This window comes from Pararge aegeria, chromosome 21, assembly GCF_905163445.1.
Source record: "Pararge aegeria chromosome 21, ilParAegt1.1, whole genome shotgun sequence".
Lineage (NCBI taxonomy): Eukaryota > Metazoa > Arthropoda > Insecta > Lepidoptera > Nymphalidae > Pararge > Pararge aegeria.
This window is the reverse complement of record NC_053200.1, coordinates 16,472,767-16,492,405: the sequence shown is the minus strand read 5'-3', so window position 1 is coordinate 16,492,405 and position 19,639 is coordinate 16,472,767. Positions and strand designations below refer to the sequence as shown.

Below are 19,639 nucleotides of genomic sequence, written 5' to 3'. Positions count from 1 at the left end.
CTTCAATTCATCTACGATTGCTACATTCATACCATACCCTGTGCATCCACCAGCGCCATTGTGGAGGATTTTTGAACTGTTATTTAGCGCAACAACTGGACACTTTTTCAACTTTTCTCCCATATAAGATGACTCTCCTACCTCTACCCTCCATAACCTATAGATACTTTACTAGACATTGGCTAATCTGTGTAAAGCCAGAAGGAAAAAAAGATACTTTATTGTGTTTGACAGTTTGATGAACAGAACTGAGCTGGGACCAGTAAATAAAGAGTTTGATGGGTGGATAGTTGTGTAAAACTGTAATTTTACTATAAAATAAAGAATTACTTAAAATCTCTAGACATTTAATATGACACTTAATGATAATTATGTTCACTAAAAGCAATAAAATGACTACAACAGAAATGGTGAGACTGGATGGTTTATTTATTTTTTGGATTTAAAGATATAATGATTTAATTTTTAATTGGTAGGGGTTTTTGTAACTGTTATTTATTACATTTTTATTGGGCCGATATATTACAGTAATCACTTACAGAACTTTGTACCTCTAGAATACGCAATGCAGGAGAACGATTTATAGATTTCATTTATTGACATTGCTCACAGTGCAGTCGGAGGTGCAATATTGTTGCTGCAATTCATTATTCCTTGGTCAGTCTTCATACACTTTCTGCGGAGTGCATGTATACGAGTATAATGAGCTAATCATTATACGTTAAATTTCGAAAAATTATCACTCGCCTTTTTTCATGATATCACTGCTATGAAAACATTTGTATGTAAACACTCAAATTAGATATATATAAATAAAGCAACTCTAGATGGTCTTTGTATTTCCGCGGAAAGCTGATAAATATCTATATTATCTATATTGAGATATTTATTAAGTTAGCATATAGCTGGGACTTTGAACCAAGATAGTAGTTCAGTGTAAACTTATTAAACCAGAGCCCATGTCATAACATTGGTCATATTGACTTGCAGCAAATTGATATGGACATATTTTTATCATCATCATCATCATATCAACATATTACCGGCCCACTACAGGGCACAGGTGTCCTCCCACAATGAGAAGGGTTTAAGGCTGTAGTCCACCACGCTGGCCCAGTTCTCTACCCACTGGGCTATCACCGCTTCATATTTTTACACAGACTAAATAATTACCACGCTTCAATCACTGAAGATATAGCCCCTGTTTGCACAACTTCTTGATAATATATGCAGCACAACAAGCTTCAACTCAAAATACAGCTCATAGTCTCAGCTGCAGCTGTAAAACACTTGATTTTGGTATATATGTTTAAAAGATAGGTTTAACTTATCTAAAAAATCACTTGCTTGATACATGAGCATGTACATAGCAGAGGTGGTTAGGTTAGGTTAGGTTAGGTTGAGGAAAACAGTAAATTTTACTACATACCTTTTGGTATACCACTTTCAATATTCTTATTGGAATGTAGATTAGTGACTGTGGCTGAACTAGTTAGCCAACCTTTTAAAAAAAAAATAGGGGAGGGAATAGTTTAAATCATCAGCAGTCAGCAGTGTTAAGTCTCTCAGCTCCTTGCGTAGCATAAAAAGTCTACCCCGTTAGTTAAATAACTGAAATCTGGTGGGATTTGGCGGAGTAGCAAGCATTTATTTGCGGAATTATAATATTAAGTGGAAGGCATTTATTTTGTGGGGAATTCCTACGGGATACCTCTCGCAAAGGGGGTAGGGGGGGGATAGGTTTTGTTGTACTTTTACTGACTAAACCCCAAATGTGTTCCAACTTACTTCCTCTTTAATGTGTTTACAAGCAACCGCAACCTCGAGCAACAACAGGATTTGATTGTGGTTATTTTTTAGTCCATTGGGTCCACAGAAATGTGGTCAAAGAATTGCGTGCGGAAGTTGTGATCGTTCTGTATTCTGTTAGCCCTGAAGTATATAAATAAATAAAAAGGTGGTGCACAATACAGTCCTTTGCAACATCTGACCAATGTTGTTTACTGTTATAAAAAGTTTGTTCTTTTTGAATACTATTTCATGAATAAACACTACCTGCCATTGCTAGTGGGGCCAAAAAATCTGTCTCCTTTCATAATTATATGTTATTATGTACATATCATTGCAGTGATGTTAACGGTTGCCCCGAAGTGCCCTTCCTCTTAGGCTCTACTACTACAAATTATATGTAATATAAGGGTCACCTAGCGTCACCACGACCCAGAACCAATCTGGGAGGCACTAAAAAACCTCAGCGAAGGTTGGACGCTGCAATTTGGCCTTGTATGTATTGTCATCGTTCGGCTTCTTGCTTTATAACCACGTTGAAAATAGCTGAGAAGTTGTGTATTTGCTGGCAAAGCTGTGATGATGTGACGCGAAAATGTTTGTTCTGCGGCCGGGATTCTTTACCATAACGACGAACGATATATGTTGCGTAATGTGATGTTGTCGTTGGCGTCCCGCAGCCGGGCTGGACGAAGGAGAACCGCGCGGACGCGGGCGTGGTGTCGCTGCGCTGGCTGGCCGCGGGCGCGCTGGCCACGGCGCTGGCGCTGCTGGCGGCGGCGCTGGCGGACGCGCGCCTGCCCGCCGCGCTGGGCCGCGCCGCGTCGCCGCAGCGCTTCCGCGGCCAGGTGGCGCACGAGCACCTCGTCAACCTCACCGCCATCGGCCCCCGGGTACGCCCTCCGGCTTGCGAGCTTAGGTTGCGAGCGGCGAACGCAATCGGTCGACCACCTACTTCTGATGGCAGTTGTTACCCCATCTCTGTTTATTCTGAACCGTCACGGGTGGAAAGGGATTTCCGAAGGGCGTTGGTTAGCGGCACACGCGCAGCGACGCCGCAGCGGCAGCTCATACAGGGAACCTCATCGCCGCAAAAAGTTCACGGTGCAACAAAGTAAAAAAAAGTTTCTCCTCCTTATTGGATAGAATATTAGCTAGAAGCAGGCGTTACTTTGCGGAAATCCATCATGCATTATGAAAACTTAGCTTAATTTGCTATAAAGCTAAGTGCGAGCTATAAAGCTCCGCGAAAAGCAGAAGAATCTGTGTGGTGTAATTTATAATTTCTTAAGTCCTTATACTCCACTCTAAACAGATTTTCGGCAATGATGCAGATGTTGACTTTACTATGTGTAATTGTTAAACAATATATTTTAAAAGCAAGTAAATTTTAATCGAAAAATAGTCTGTTTCCGAGGCAAAAAATCCCTACAAATGCTATGGAAGTTGTTTGTTGGTTTTTGGTTTCCCAACCAGCACGTGAAATAGTTTATGGGCCGGCGTGTCGACCTGATTTTCTGGAAGATACAGTCGCGTGGTAGCCTAAGTCCGCCTATAGAAAGCTTTAATTGTTGTCCATCTAAAACTTAGTTGCGCGGATTATGAAAGACAAATGCGGAAAAATAGCGATGCGAAAAAGAAGCCTATGAGCTATTCCAGACTATATTCTGAAATATTTTGTGGGACAAATTTCAGCCATATCGGTTCATTCTTTGTGGCGTTAAAGCGTAACAAACATCCATCTATCCATCCATATCCATACGCATTTATAATGTTAGTAGGATGGTACGCATGCATTCGATCGTTGTCCCATATGCCTTGCGATTTGCTGTGATCTACAATATTTATCAGATCTTCATTAAATTTAGACAGTACATGATTGATAGTATACACTTTAAAACCAAAAAAAAAAGGAATTAAAATTGATTCAAATTTAACGGAGCTATGAAGTAAAATTAATAAAAAATTTCATCCCATTTCTCAGAGGAAACTTATGTTGACCCGGAATATCAGCTACCACTATACCAAATTTAATTTAAATCCGTTCAGTAGTTTTCTTGTGATGCCCGGACAGACAGAAAAAAAAAAATGTGTCGTGTCGATTATAAAGTACAGAAATCTTCCAGTTGCAGTTTTATTATAAATATAGATATAGATATTTTCTCCAAGTATAGGAAAAACATTTTAATATTTATATAAATATAAAATTATCTAGCCTCTTTCTATGGTAAATAACTCTTAGTGCTCGAATTTGTACCAGAGGAATGGAAAAGCGTCTTCCGGGCTTATCGATGCTCTTCTTCAAGATAGTTATATCGATGAGTCCGGCCGGCGCGCTCGGTAGCGAGTCGCGGGAGTCCGAGCGCAGCGTGTGCGGCAGGTGGCGGGCAGCTACGAGAACGAGGTGGCGGCCGTGCGCGTGCTGCTGCAGGCCGCCAAGGCCGTGGCGGCGGCCGCGTCGCCGCACAACCGCGTCGACTACGACGTGTTCTCGGCCAGCGGCGCCTTCACGCTCAGCTTCCTCGACGGTGAGACCGATGTGATTGCGCGTGCCGTATACTGCCAAGGGGCGGTATACGCGTCGCCTAGATGTGATCGGTCGCTCGTGGTAGGTCATCGGTGTATATGAGAAAGAGAAGCGGCCCTACCGCACTTCCCCGTTGCACACCACTAGTAATCGTGCTCGCCACGACGAAATATTATATATCTATTCGAAATTTATTTTCATATTGCATTATATTTATATTGCAGGTAAAAATTTTAATAATTGAAAGCGTTTAACTCCATAGCTATTAAATTTTGCCAGTAGTATGCTATGTTCAATATCTCTTATAAAACCCATGAACAATGGGAGAGGATGGGAACGAATGTACCGAATTCGTCGGTGAGAATGAGTTAGGTCGCTGAGACGGCCGCGTGGCGTGCGCAGGCATGAGCAACGTGTACCGCGGCGTGCAGAGCGTGGTGCTGCGCGTGCGCGGCGCGGGCGGGCGCGCGGGCGGGCGGCGCGCGCTGCTGCTCAACTGCCACTTCGACACCGTGCCCGACAGCCCCGGTGAGTGCCCGACAGCCCCGGTGAGTGCCCGACAGCCCCGGTGAGTGCCCGACAGCCCCGGTGAGTGCCTGCACACACTAAACGTATCTGCGAATGGATTTTCATACGGTTTCCACTAATGAACAGAGTGTCTCATGCGGAAGGTTTTAGTATAATATATTTGACTAGTGGATCCTCGCGACTTTGTCCGCGTATGAGTCCACCTTAAGAAATAGTTGTAGGTCGTCGCGGACTGATCTTAGAACTTTTAAAAACATTTCCGACATACTACATACTTCCGTCGTTTGTGAGTAACGTTTACCGTTCACGCACATCGGAATTGCTCAAAAAGATATTTTTTTTGCATTTCTTCCAACATTTCTCATTGATGATCGTAGCGTAGTCGTGATAGCTATTGGTCGTTGTTCGGGCCACTGCGTGTTCCGAACACTGCACCGTCAGCAGTTTACACAATCTTCGAGCCTCGTGGCCATAACTAGGACAGTGCACTTCGGGCCGCCACTCGACGCGTACTCATTATCGATATCATTAATATCATTATCAATTATTATCATTGGAAATACAGTCCACTTATCAATCTCTAGCAATCTCTATCATTTATCATCACTCCACAAAGGACTACACCCTACATCGTTTTGGTCCTTCGAGCCGGATATTACGTTAGCTTATTAACGGCAAAAAGTAAATTAGTGCCAATCAATAAGTCAATAGCATTACCAAGATTGGAGTTATGTGGAGCTCAGCTATTGGCTAAATTAATGAACAAAGTTATAGAGTGCTATCAAGAAAGCTATGATATCAAGGTGTATGGTTGGAGTTATTCTATGGTGGTGCTTGACTGGCTGCAAAGCGAGATTACTCGTTGAAAACCATTTGTAGCTAACCGAGTAAAACAAATCAAAAATATTATAACGTCCGAAAAATGGCACTATGTTAAAACCAAAGAGAATCCGGCAGATATTGCTAGTCGTGGTACGAACATATATAGTTATCGTTGGAAGATCACAAAGTGTGGTGGAATAGGCCCGAGTGGCTGCAAACATTATCTATGGGTGAAATTATGGAAAAACAAAATCAATTTAATACAAATCATGAAGTTAAAATAAGGCAAGTAAACACCATTCAAAAATATACCAGCATGGATATTGTTACACAATTGTTAGGAAGACACAATTCATTCATAAAAATATGTCGTATATTAGCATGGATACAGCGAGCATTGACATGTAACAATCGGAAACCTAAACCCACCTACTCGTATATCACGTTACAAGAAATAAAACATTCAAAGTTGAAAATAATAAAATATGTACAACACAGCGAATTTGCAAGTGATATGGAGCATTTACAAAAATTTAACATATTAAAACCCAAAGTAATTTATGGAATTTAACACCGTTTATCGATCAGGATGGAATACTAAGAATAGGAGGACGTTTAGAGCATGCTAATTTATTATATGACATGAAGCACCCTATTATTATACCACATAATCATAGATTAACGCAAATGTTAATAAATTAAGCTCACCAGTTAACTTACGATGAGGGACCAAGTTAATCTTGGTCCCTCATCGTCTATAAATCACTATCAAACATTATCAATACGGCATTACTTTTATGTGTAATAATACTGTTTGTTTCCCTTGAAAAGCTAATAAATAAATAAATAAACTTGAGATCAAAATATTAGGTAATTGGAGGAAATAGAGCCACAAAGAAAGAGTTAAGAAACTGTATCATATGTAGAAAGAATAGTCCAGAGATCAAATGCCAGGGGCACGTCGTATCTGTATGGTCACGAAAGCGGTACACCTTGAAATAGTATCAGATTTAAGTAGTGAAGCACCTCTTCATATTTATAATGACAGGGGAACTAATTTTGTGAAAGCGGACAGAATCTTTCGTGAAGAATATCTAGAGTTAGAAAAAATTCTAAATGATCAGTTTTATCAGGAAATAAGAAGCATGAATATCACGTGGCATTTTAATGCACCTTCATGGCAATCGGCAGGAGGGCTGTGGGAAAGATCAGTGCGAAGCATAAAGTATCATTTAAAAAGAACTATCGGGGGGCAGAAGTTAACATTTGAAGAATATTCCACTTTATTATCACAAATTGAAGCCTGTCTCAATTCACGTCCCTTATGTGCAATATCAGAAGAGGTAGAAGACCTTGATTTCCTAACTTCAGCGCACTTTTTATCAGGCAGAGCAGACTTGACTATCATTGAGACAGATCAGGACGCAAAGACAAGATGGTATCTTAAAAAAAACAAGTTATTTGGAAGAGATGGACAGCAGAATATTTAACTCAATTATCAGCTCGGAGTGAATGGCTCAAATGGCAGGAAAATATTAAAATAGGAGACGTCGTAGTAATAAAATACGATAATTTACCAGCAGGGAAATGGGCAATGGGTCGTGTTACGGAAGTACATCCAGGACATGACGGACTTATTAGTCGTTACCTTGAAGACGAAAAATGGGCTTATGAAAAGACCAGTAGCTAAACTATCAATACTATCTTTACAACCCCAAAAAGAAGGATCAGTGTATCAACAAGAAAAAGAAAGAAAAGAAGACAAATATCAGTCAAGCAAAAAATATCGCAGCGCATCAAAAGTCAGTAATTTTATGTCAATGACAATAACATTTATTTTGTTCATAACTTTCATATCACCGACGAGCGCATCATACAACATAACTCATTTTAAAAACAATCAGTCAGTATACTTAGATTACATCTCTGATTTACAAATAATCCGGGCTGAATGGACTATGATCGTCTAATTATAATATGTCACCATATTGGGAATGATGACAGTCAAAAAATTTAATACATATTTAGAAAAAACCTGCGAGACATTCCAGGAGCAAACACAATGTCATATGATTCTACAACAGTTACAATACGATTACCATGAACTCCAGTATTATAGTGAGCTTTTTGGTGAATCAGGAATTCGAAGCGCACGCTAGACAGCGTCGCGGCTTTATCAATGGAATGGAATAGGATAGGACGAGCGATTCGCAGAAAAATATAAGAAAGACATACAACAAGTAAGAACCAATCAAAATCATTTGGCAGCATTATGGAGAACCAGACTTCAGTAGTGGAGGCTCAGTAGGCTATATGATGTCTAACTGTTATGGTTAAGTTACAATAACGACTTTTTGTTATAATATTTTGTCACTTAAAACACGGGTATCGAAAGGCATTCTTGTCTTGATATTAATTATCATCCCAATAAATAGTTTTATAATTAAGATTGATTATGTACTCGTACCTGCAAATTTCTTTTTAAATTATTCCAATTGGACCTATCGTTTAGAAGTTACGATGGGTATAGAAATGCAAGAAGCAAGAAAAATGACGCGAGCCGCATGGTCACTTGTAATATAGTTTGGAAATAAAACTGTTGGCGCTGCAATTAGGTTCTAGGTTTATTTAAGGTATCAAAACCTGTAAAAACCGATTTCGTGCAGACGAAGTGTTGCGGGTCAGGTAGTAGGTAGACTATAAACAGGTCCGCTCAATCAAATCTCGTTACATACGTTGACATCCTATCAACACAGATTGATAAAAGTATGCAAATAGATGGGTGATACACATATTGCTGCAAAGCCTTCGATCTGGTTGATCACACTCTTCTTATATCACTATATTATCCTACACTGACTATCCTCATATTATCATTCGTGCGTGAATTGAATCTTCTTCATCTTATGTGGCTGAATCCAGAGTAATCTAGGGGTCAATCATACGAAAAGTGCTCCTTAATATTTTTGGTATGATATTGCAAACTGTTTTATTAATCCAGCGATACCTATAAAAATTTTCGATGTTTTATTATTTCTCCACTGTAAATTAAATATATAAAAATAGGAAAGAAACACATACATAATGCTTTATGTTAAGGTGACGCATCGATAAACAAAAAAATCTAAAAACGGGCGGTCGCACCCCGCCACCCGTTACCCTCGGACACTTTACGTAGCGATCGAATGCAATCGACCGCGCGCCGGAACATTGATATCTATATCATTAATTTACTTTTTGTTTGAACTTTATTTTTTTCAAGTTTTCTTAGCTACGTATTTATTTAAATTACTAACACCTTATGTGTGACTAACAACACTTATAAAGCTCGAGGTCTTTGGTAATAATCTTTACAAACAAAAAAAATGGAACGGTGAAAAAACACTATTCGGCCGATTGGCGCAGTGGGCAACGACCCTGCTTTCTTTTTTCAAGCCCGTGGGTTCGATTCCCACAACTGTACAATATTTGTGTGATGAACATTAATGTTGTTCAGTGTCTAGGTGATTATCTATATATTATGAGTTTTTATGTATATTATTCATACAAATTATTCATCAGTTATCTTAGTAACCATAACACAAGCTACGCTTACTTTGGGACTAGATGGCGATGTGTGTATTGTCGTAGTATATTTATTAAATCGCTATTAACAGATTAAATTCAATAACATGAAGAATCATGATAAGTAATATCACTTTTCTTATGTTCAGTAATTACTGAAATAAATTTAAATCCCTGCTGCCAAAATTTCGAATGCCTCGCCTTAAATCGTTCAAAATCTCTCGCGCGATCTCTAATCAGAATAATACATCTAAGCTTTTGAGTGCTAGCTAGCTAAGCTGGCGCACTTCCGCTTTCAATCAGCATTTTAGATACGGAGTCCTACCCCCAGGACAGGATGCTGATTCATTAATAATGAATCCCCTGTGTCAGTGCAGAAATTTGGTATTTGTTCATAATTTTTATAATGATTACTCTATCAGTCTTATGACTGTATTCGTTGCTTTTAGTTTTCCTAGGGATCCGTTAAATGTTTGAACAGACAGTATATAATTTTGTCTTGGCGTCTTACCGGTGGGTACCGGCCGGCTCGGGTCGTTGAGTCAGCTAGCAGTGCCTAGATCAAGACAAGCCGGAGCATTATTTCGAGCATGGGATGTGCCTACAGACGGCTAGTTAGTGGTTCGTGGGCCCGACGTGGTGTTGAGTGGCCTCGCTCGCTCATGACGCGGCAAACAACTTCTCAGCGCGTACTTATTACTCGTTTGTTGCTAAATAAGATTTTAAAAGGTAATTGCGGTAATAAAACTTCGCTCGCGTCTCTGACCTTGTTACACCTAGTACAATTATATAAGAACGTTCTTGTTTTAAGGGTCCCGTAGCACACTGGTAAATATGAAAATGGTGTTACTAGTTCAGTCAGTCAACTTTAAATAACCTAAAATAATATTTGTTCAACTTATTGGAAATGATTTTTAAAAAATGAATTAAAACTTAAAACATTTCTGACTTATTAAAAAAAAATACGAAGATTACCTTTTTACCTCCGAAGTTTGCAAAGCGAAAAATCTAAAATAAATATAGTTATTAAAGGTTAGAAGAAATATAAAACCACTTCTGTGTGCCAATCTCTGCAATCAAACTTAGCTAGCTAACCTAGCTACGCTGCTCGGTGTTCCGTTGAGGTCGTGTAATTAGCCGAAACAAATCAAACGATCTGGGTCTAGGTACGGAACCCTGGATGTGCGAGGCCAACTCATTCTCGCTCGGTCCATTATTTGATATTCAGGTTCAAAATCTTAACCAGATTTTACTTTATTTCTATTTTTTAACGTGAAAATCAAATAATGGCCATAATTATTATGTATGGTTCATAAAGTTAATGTTGTAATTTTTTGTGACGCTTCACGCGAGTAATATTATGCGCTTCGCCGAGTTAACAACATCCCAATCATGAGAATTTACAAGGTTTTCCAGCGATTTCCGGCTGATCTCAAGATATGCTGGCTTTGGCTCAATAGCTCACCTTTCTTCCACCGAAGCGTGAATTCGTAAGGTTGTACGGCCACTTTAGCGGCGCTGCACTGGTGATAGTTTTCATTCCCAAGAGGAAGTATTTTGACGGCCGATTGGCGCAGTTTGCAGCGATCCTGCTTTCTGAGTCCAAGGCCGTGGGTTCGATTCCCACAACTGGAAAATGTTCGTGTGATGAGCATGAATGTTTTTCAGTGTCTGGGTGTTTATATGTATATTCTAAGTATTTATGTATATTATTTATAAAAAATATTCGACAGTCATCTTAGTACCCATAACACAAGCTACGCTTACTTTGGGGCTAGATGGCGATGTGTACATGTATTTATTTATTTATTTATTTTTATTCATCTTTGCTCTCGATGAGGAACATCTGTGAACTGACACAAATCTTGCTAATGTGTTCATTTATAACAGAAATTCAGAAACGTGGTCTTTCTTTTGCGGTTTTATTTGCGTAGGCCAAAAACGAAACAGATATATATATTTTTGAAAACTTTACAGTGTCCTTAAGTGGTGTTTGCTGTTTAGCGCCCATCGCCCATCGAATATTATTAGTTACTTAAGCTAGTGCAGAAACCGTAATGTTCAGACATCCAGTTTGAACAATTTAAAAGCTAAGATGAGCAACAGACTGAGTATAGGAAATGAATGAAGTTTTCTTCAGGGAGTTTGTTACAGCGGATGAAATAGCACAAGCTGTTGTGCCAGTACCTAAGCAGCTTATACAAAACTAGATTTAATATTCTAGAGAATTGGAAAAAAAATAGGCTCGCTTACAAAGAAATTTACTGCTAGCTGCGGCCTGCGGTTCCACACGCATGGTCGACGGGACCTAGCATCCTGCTATATAGTCAACGACTAACGTATGCAAACAATAGGAAATATACAAGCATACAAGAAAACTTTTCGGCTTTAAGTAACTACATACAGATAGTTGACATAGAGTTGCAACTTCTTATAACATATTTAAACAAACAACATAGATGACATTACTTACTTATTTAATATATACACACCGGCATATTTAGCGGAACACAAAAATTAAAAAACTATGGTTTTATTTTAAAATCTACTTACTACACTTCTATTGTTATTTAAAGTTTAATTTGTTTTACTTAAAATGAGATCACATTAAGAACAGATTTTTCGAGTAAAGGCTATTTGTGAAAAACGGTATATTATGGAACTTTTCATGTAACCGGGAAAAGTAAAAAGAAGTATTAAAATAACAATTAATTAAATTTGTTTCTACCCGTCTTGGCATACTGAGAATGTTATCGATGGTCTCCTGGGATTATCTCCGCCATTCCTCAACTACGGCGATTCACCCACGCAGTTCACCCACGTTGGCAGGAGCTGGAATTCTGGACGTAACTTTTCTCTTCAGCAAGTCCCAAACGTGCTATATTGGGTTCATTTCCGGTGATCTCGCCGAACACTCAATAACAGTGATATTCATATCAATAAGATAAGTTTGAGTTACACGAGCGGTATGCGGCCGAGCATTATCCTGCATAAAAACTAAATCGTCACCGATATATGGGGCAAACGGTACGACATTTTTTACTAAAACTTCTCTGATATAGCGGTCTGCAGTCTGTGCGAGCTCCCAAACAAATGCTCGCCCAAACCATTATTGATCCACCACCGTATGCAACTGAAGTTTCAAAATTTGTCTGAATGTATCGTTCTCCTTTGCGTCTGTATATTCTTTGCCTGCCGTCAATTTGATTAAAGAGAATTCTGCACTCATCACTAAACAATACCTTACTCCATTGGTCCGCCTTCCAAAGTCGATGTGCCTGAGCAAAAGTTAACCTGTTTCTACGATGATTTAACTCAAGTCTTGGAGCCTTGGCGGGCACAAATGAACCAAATGAAAAACCAGCTTCTTCGAACCTTCTTCGTACCGTACGCTCACTTACGGTAACACTCCGCACTACTTCTAACTCATATCGGGCTTGGACGGCCGTCAAACGGGGGTACCTAACGTACACGAAGCCGAACGAAAAGATCATCCCTACTCGAAGAGTGTCTTTTTCTGCCTTGTCCTGCTCTTCTCACATAAGTACCGGTCTCTCTGAACCGGTTGATACTGCGATGGATCGTTGAAACTGGTCGACGAAGATCTCTTGATATCACTCTGTAGGTTTGACCATTTCTTCGCATTTAGAGTGCCCTGGCAATCTCTGTTGGGGCTAAGTTAGGCATAATTCAGTCCTCAACTCCAGAAAGATACGCGATTAAAAAAACTAACAAAAAACAGTATTTCAATGAAATTTTAAATCAAACTCTGAAAGAAGAAATACTTGAAGTACGCTCCAGATAAGATGTATTTGAATAAAATTAAAACAATTGCATAAAATGTGATGTTCAGTTGTTTTCTTAATTTGAAATATTTCTTTTTAAATTAAATGACGTATAAACCAACCAGCAACCTTATATGATACAGATATCAAACCTTTCTTGTGTACCTCTAAATATGCCGGTGTATGTAGAATAATTCAGGAGACTGTACACCGTTCCCTGACAAGCTTTTCTTTAAAGTTCCCACTAACAACCATCCTAGATTTCATTCAATTATTATATAATCTTTTTCTCACGAAATTTCGAATAACTTTTTTTTTCCTTAATCTTGCTTATTTAACAAACTTAGTAGTAGTGATGACAAAAAATACCTGTTTTGTACCACCTCTGCTTGGGTTGAGAAATATGTCCAGTTTGTTATTATGCAATTCTGTTTGACTTTCCTATTTTAAACTTTTCTTTTTATTAACTCGTAATTATCTGTACTATGTGAGCATTTCCCTCCTCTCTATTCAAGTTCTTTTTTTGAAAACTTGTTATTGAATCTGCTGCTTTATTTGTTCTTTTAAATTCTGTTATTTGCTGTTAGTTTCCTTTACTTTTACGTAGGACTTGCAGAACTTACAAATAAAATAAAAATATGCTTGCTCTTGGAGCCTCATCCACCCACTGCTTAAAAACTAATACCGATCGCTAATAATCCCGGGGACCTGTTCAAGTTCTTCCCCATCATACTTGTTAGTTGATAGCGCTGGTAAGCAACTATGACCCAAGTCAATAAATTTATGGGTGCCCAACTTTAGAAGACGTTTATATCAGCTCCTAACATCGAAACGTCCAAAGTATAGTACTCGTCAAAGGAAGAGTCCAGATCGTATTGTTATTCTGCTCATATGCAGAAGGTTAAACATCGTTTTTAAAATTTTTATAAGTCCCAGCAGTGAAGCCCTCATATATTTGGCAACGCTTTATGTTTTCAGTATCGTCAAGTCTTAAATTAGGGCTTGGTTTGCTGAGGAGGTTTGCCTTATCTCCAATTTGCCCTATCCCATCAGTTGAAATTGAAATTTGCTGGAAATTATGCCAAAGAAACCTGATAATACAACCAACCCGGTAAAAAAATAATTCTTAAATCGGTTCTCATTCGACGGAAGTATGGCGTAAAAATATCAAAAACTGTCATTTCCTCTCCCAAGAAAACTGTGCTGAATTTCGGGATAACCGTAACCTATGTAGCACGTCCTACCTAGTAGTACAAACTCGACACATTATTCTATTCTTTCGAAATTGGTCTTTGATTAAGTATATCATCTGCTTGCCCGTTTTTCGGAACCGGGTGGCCCGAAATCGGAAAGTTAACCTATCGTTCTATGAAGATAGGACCCTAAGATCGTAAGATGTACTCCATCGTGCACTAATGGGTGTGCCAAGCTAAGAGTTCCAAAAAGTGCCGTGTACTTGATGTGTACCTGGATGTGATATTACCAATCCTATGCGGCTTACCAACTTCCACTCCGGGGTACACCTTCGGCAACGGAAGTAGTGTTGGCTCACGCGCCGCCCGCGCAGGCGCCAGCGACGACGCGGCCGGCTGCGCCGTGGGGCTGGAGGTGCTGCGCGCGCTGGCGGCCGGCGCGCCGCTGCGCCACGACGCGCTGCTGCTGCTCAACGGCGCCGAGGAGAACATCCTGCAGGCCTCGCACGCCTTCGTCACGCAGCACCCGTGAGCGCCGCCCCGCCCCGCGCCCGCGCGCGCCGCGCCCGCTCACGGCCCTCTCTGTGCAGCTGGGCGCCGTCGGTGCGCGCCTTCGTCAACATGGAGGCGTGCGGCGCCGGCGGGCGCGAGGTGCTGTTCCAGGCCGGGCCGCACGACCCGTGGCTCGTGGAGGAGTACGCGGACGCGGTGCCGCACCCCTTCGCGTCGTCGCTGGCGCAGGAGCTGTTCCAGAGCGGCCTCATCCCGGCCGACACCGACTTCCGCATCTTCCGCGACTTCGGGAACCTGTCGGGTGCGTACGCGGCGCCGCGCGCGCCCGGCCCGCGTGACGAGCCTCCGTTGCAGGCGTGGACCTGGCGTGGAGCAGCAACGGCTACGTGTACCACACGCACCTGGACACGGCGGCGCGCGTGCCGGCGCGCGCGCTGCAGCGCACGGGCGACAACGTGCTGGCGCTGGCGCGCGGCCTGCTGCGCGGCGACCGGCTCGCGGGCGCCGTGGAGCGCGCGCGCCCGCCCGTGTTCTTCGACGTGCTGGGCCTGCTGCTGCTGTCGGCGCGCGCGCCCGCCGCCGTCGCCGCGCTGCTGCTGCTGCTGGCGGCGCTGGCGGCCGAGCTGCTGCTGTCGGCGCGCGACGCGGCGCGCCAGCGTGAGTACCTCGCGCCGGGCGCCCCCGCCCGCGCCCGCTGACCCGCCTCGTTGCAGTGTACCTGCCGCTGCGCGCGTGGGCGCGCGTGGTGGGCCGCGCGGCGCTGGGCGTGCTGCTGGCCTGGCTGGCGGGGCTGGCGGCGGCGCTGGCCGTGGCGCTGCTGCTGCACGCGGCGGGCGCGCGCCTGGCCTTCTACGCGCGCGCCTGGCTGCTGCTGCCGCTGTACGCGCTGCCGGCGCTGCTGGGCTGCTGGGCCGACGCGCGGCACACGTGGGGCTCGTGGCTGGGCGGCGGCGCGGCGCGGCTGGCGCGCGGCTGGTGGGCGTGGCGCGCGTGGCGCGACGCGCTGGCGCTGCTGAGCGGCGCGGCGGCGGCGGCGTGCGCGCTGTGCGGCCTGCGCTCCGCCTTCGTGCCGCTGCTGTGGGCGCTGCCGGCGCTGGCGGGGCTGCTGGCGCGGGGCGGCGCGCGCGGCGCGGCGCTGCACGCGGCGGCGGCGGCGCTGCCCGTGCTGCAGAGCGCGTACCTGGGACTCAACTGCGTGCAGATGTTCGTGCCCATCATGGGCCGGGCCGGCACGGCGCCCGTCCCGCCCGACGTGAGTGCCGCACGGCCGCGACCCCCCGATTTTAGTGTTCATTTCAGAATTAATTCTCTTTCGCTGCGCCATCTCAGACAGACGGGCATCCAAATTTGAGTCGGCTCAGCTTCTATCACTAAACCGATCGTCAGATGCTGATGGCCGCGTTGGTGTGGGCGCTGACGCTGCTCACGTTCAGCTGGATGCTGCCGCTCGTGGTGGCCGCCAAGAGCCATAAGCTGCTGGTGAGTCACGAGCGACACGCGAAGCCTCTCACGCCGGCCGCGCGGTGCCGTTGCAGCCGCGCCGTGCATTGCAGATGGGCTGCGGCGTGGCCGTCAGCGCGGCGGCCGTGGCGCTGGTGCTGCTGGGCCCGAGCGGCGCCTACTCGGCGGAGCGGCCGCAGCGCCTCATGCTGTTCCACACGCGCCGCACCACGCACGGCGCGGCGCCGCGCGTCGAGACCTTCTACTGGGTGCCCGAGCTGGACGCCAACACGCCGCGCACCGTGGAGGGCGCGGTGGCGGCCGCGCTGGGCGCGCGCGCCGAGTCGGCCGGCGGCGCGGAGGAGTGCGCCCGCTGGGTGTACTGCGGGGCGCCCTACTTCCTGCCCGTGCTGTCGCTGGTGCGGCGCGGCCAGCGCGTGCGCACCGAGCTGCCGCCGGCCGCGCGCCTGCACGTGCGCGCGCGCCTGGCGCCCGCGGCCGCGCCGGCGCAGCGCGTGCTCACGCTCAACATGACGGGTGAGCGCCACGCGCCGGCGAGGCCCGCGCCCGGCCCGGCCCGCGCCCGGCCCGCGCCCGGCCCGGCTACAGCGCGTCGTGTGCAGGGCCCGCGCACGTGGTGGTGATCCTGGCGCCGGCGGCGGGCGCGCGCGTGCCGTGGTGCGACCTGCTGGACGGGCCGCCGCAGCCGGGCCCGCGCTGGGGCGAGCGGAGCACGTACTTCATCGCGCTGCACAACGCGCGCGCGGAGCCGGCCTTCCAGTGGTCGCTCGTCTGCCACGTGCGAGTGAGTGCTGCGGGCGTTCCGCCGGACGCACTCGTCCGCGCCGTTCGAATACCATTTAAGCTGGCTCATGGTCGCAGTTGCTCAATAAACATAAAAAACCGCTATGAGTATCTTGCGGCCGATTTGAATTTATCAATGCGTTCGGGAGAGTCGGGGGTCTCCGAGGCCACTAACTGTTTGCAATGTGCCCGCAGCGGGAGGCGCGCGCGCGCGGCGCGTGGCTGCAGGTGTCGGCGGCGGGGCACGCCATGGCGGGCGCGGCGCAGCGCACGGCGGCGCACGCGCGGCTGCTGCGCGCGCTGCCCGCCTGGAGCGCGCCCACGGGCTGGGGCGTGGACCTGCACCTGCTGGAGCTGTAGCGCGCGCCGGAGCCGCGGCGCACGCCACGGCGTATCGGTGCTCGCTGCCACATGTTTATTTTCTTTATTTATTCGAGCGCGCCACATTGCTTTCTCTCTGGCGTTCATTGGAAGCGTAATTTTTTTTGATTTGAACGACATCGGCGAGCTCTCTCATTTGACTGTGGACACATTTCGGTGATGTGATTTAAAACTTAACGCGATAGTATTTGTAAAGTTGATAAGAGGATGGTTGCGGCAGTCGGGGATCAACTTTCATGTTGTTCGTCTGTGATAACAATGTAGAATTGCCTGACACTGCCTATAGAGTATGGTGATAGAGTGGGTAGAATAGGAATAAAAAGAATATGTACATTATTTATTGTAAGTTGTGGTTTCTAAAGAAACGAGGATGGTTGTGGTAAAATGCAACTTAATAAATAGCAGTTGGAAATCATGTTGTTATTACATTTATTTTTACGGTTGAGGACATTTCATTTTATGAAGGGCCTAAGTCACGCAACTACACAGTTCAATTATATACATAGCAGTGAGTAGTGATGGCGAAAACTACTAAGAAGAAGCCCTCGACAAACTTAGCCGGGTGTTCTTTTTGTTATCCCCATCTCACTGAAAACTTTGTTTTAACTTCCGTCCGTTGGACAGTGGGCTGCATCTCATGAACTGCAATAAATACAAAGTTGAAGTTTTCAGTTTTCAGGCGGGTATGTCTAATAATCGATTAAGTGCTAGTTGGACTTGCACACGTACCCTCCACATACCCTATGTGCGAGGGTAATAAACCCTAAAAATGAAAATAGAGTTAATTTGACTTGGAGGCCATTTTGGATTTCAAAAATATTATCCGTTGCTGTTAGGTTTTCCAGTGTATGAAAGTTTCGTAGACTCTCTAGATTTTGGTTAAAACAGGTAAATCTCGTGATTCGTGCCTAGATAATGAATCCCGTCAGAGTGAAATCTACTATTGCCATCGACATCTATTGTACCTGCAGTACGTAGACGCGATGATGTTGATGCATAGACCAATAAGCGACACTATTAATATTAATTACGGAAAATGGCGTGAAGGTTTTTTTTTCGCGGGCTTAGGGAAACCTAAATATAGCAAGCACCGTAAATTTATTTACATATTTAAACCCTGTTAAAAACATAACTAGTTATGAATTAAGAATAATTTGAATAAATATACTACGACGATTCACACTGCCATCTAGCCCCAAAGTAAGCGTAACGTGTTATGGGTACTAAGATGACTGATGAATATTTTTTTATGAATATAATACAGAATTACTTATAATATACAGATAAACACCCAGACACTGAAAAACATTCATGTTCATTACCCGATCATTCTCCAGTTGTGGGAATCGAATCTACGGCTTCAGACTTAGAAAGCAGGGTCGCTGCCCACTGCGCCAATCGGCCGGCAAAATTAATAAAAACTAAACGTTAATTTATCTTAAGGTAAAAATATTTGCTTGCCTCCTATTTTTAGACACACCTCTTTGTTGGTTTGAAAAAAAAATGGAGTTACCCGCCAAAATAAAAATAGCCCATCTTCATACATATACTTGCGGTGAGGTACAAACTTAACATAATGCACAAGTACGATATTTTAAATAAAATACGCGTGTCCAATGTATTGGATTATGAGCCTTATCGATGTAATAAGTAATCCACGTTACGAGCGATTGTGATGAGAATAATAATTCGGAATAATAGGGACCCATCTATTTGTAGTTATTTTTAGCTGTATTTTATTTGGTTTCATTTTTATATGTAACTTCCTATTTTAATATTTTTTTAAGCTATTGCATAGCTTTTGTTGTGGCCAGTGATGATGCAATATAAGATGCTAGACGGCTTAAATGTTAGGATAATGCAGTTCAATTTATCATATATCAAATTTCATTATCAGCTTCTCATTTATTCAATAAAATAAATACAATTGTTTTCTTATCGGTCACCAGGCTCAAAAAGTGTAACTTGAATTAAGATCAAAGAAAAAAAAACTTTATAAATAATTATCTATACTTTAAATAATAAATCTGTACATTTAATATATTTTGAAAATTTTGACCGGGGGATGCTTTATAATCGATACTGAGTTCAAAACAGATTTTTATTTAATTTTTGTCTGTCTTTCTGTCTGTCTGTCCGGGCATCACGTGAAAACTACTGAACAGATTCAAATAAAATTTGGTATAGTTGTAGCTGATATTCTGGGTACTTTTTATCCCGATAAACAGTAAGTTTCCCCCGGGATATGGGATGAAATTTTTTATCAATATTACTTCATACCTCTGTTAAATTTG

At 43.8% G+C, this 19,639-nt stretch overlaps 1 protein-coding gene across 1 annotated transcript; it reads left to right on the top strand.

The window, feature by feature from the left end:
* The first annotated feature begins 249 nt into the window (after positions 1-249).
* LOC120633116 (endoplasmic reticulum metallopeptidase 1-like) lies at positions 250-17,761 on the top strand. Its single transcript, XM_039903226.1, has 13 exons — positions 250-410; positions 2,469-2,507; positions 2,637-2,681; positions 4,169-4,316; positions 4,718-4,843; positions 14,582-14,735; positions 14,798-15,021; positions 15,075-15,377; positions 15,434-15,972; positions 16,107-16,199; positions 16,274-16,697; positions 16,784-16,959; positions 17,160-17,761. The coding sequence occupies exons 1-13, from the start codon at positions 363-365 to the stop codon at positions 17,322-17,324; spliced, it is 2,484 nt and encodes an 827-aa protein (XP_039759160.1). The 5' UTR covers positions 250-362; the 3' UTR covers positions 17,325-17,761.
* Positions 17,762-19,639: the final 1,878 nt, after the last annotated feature.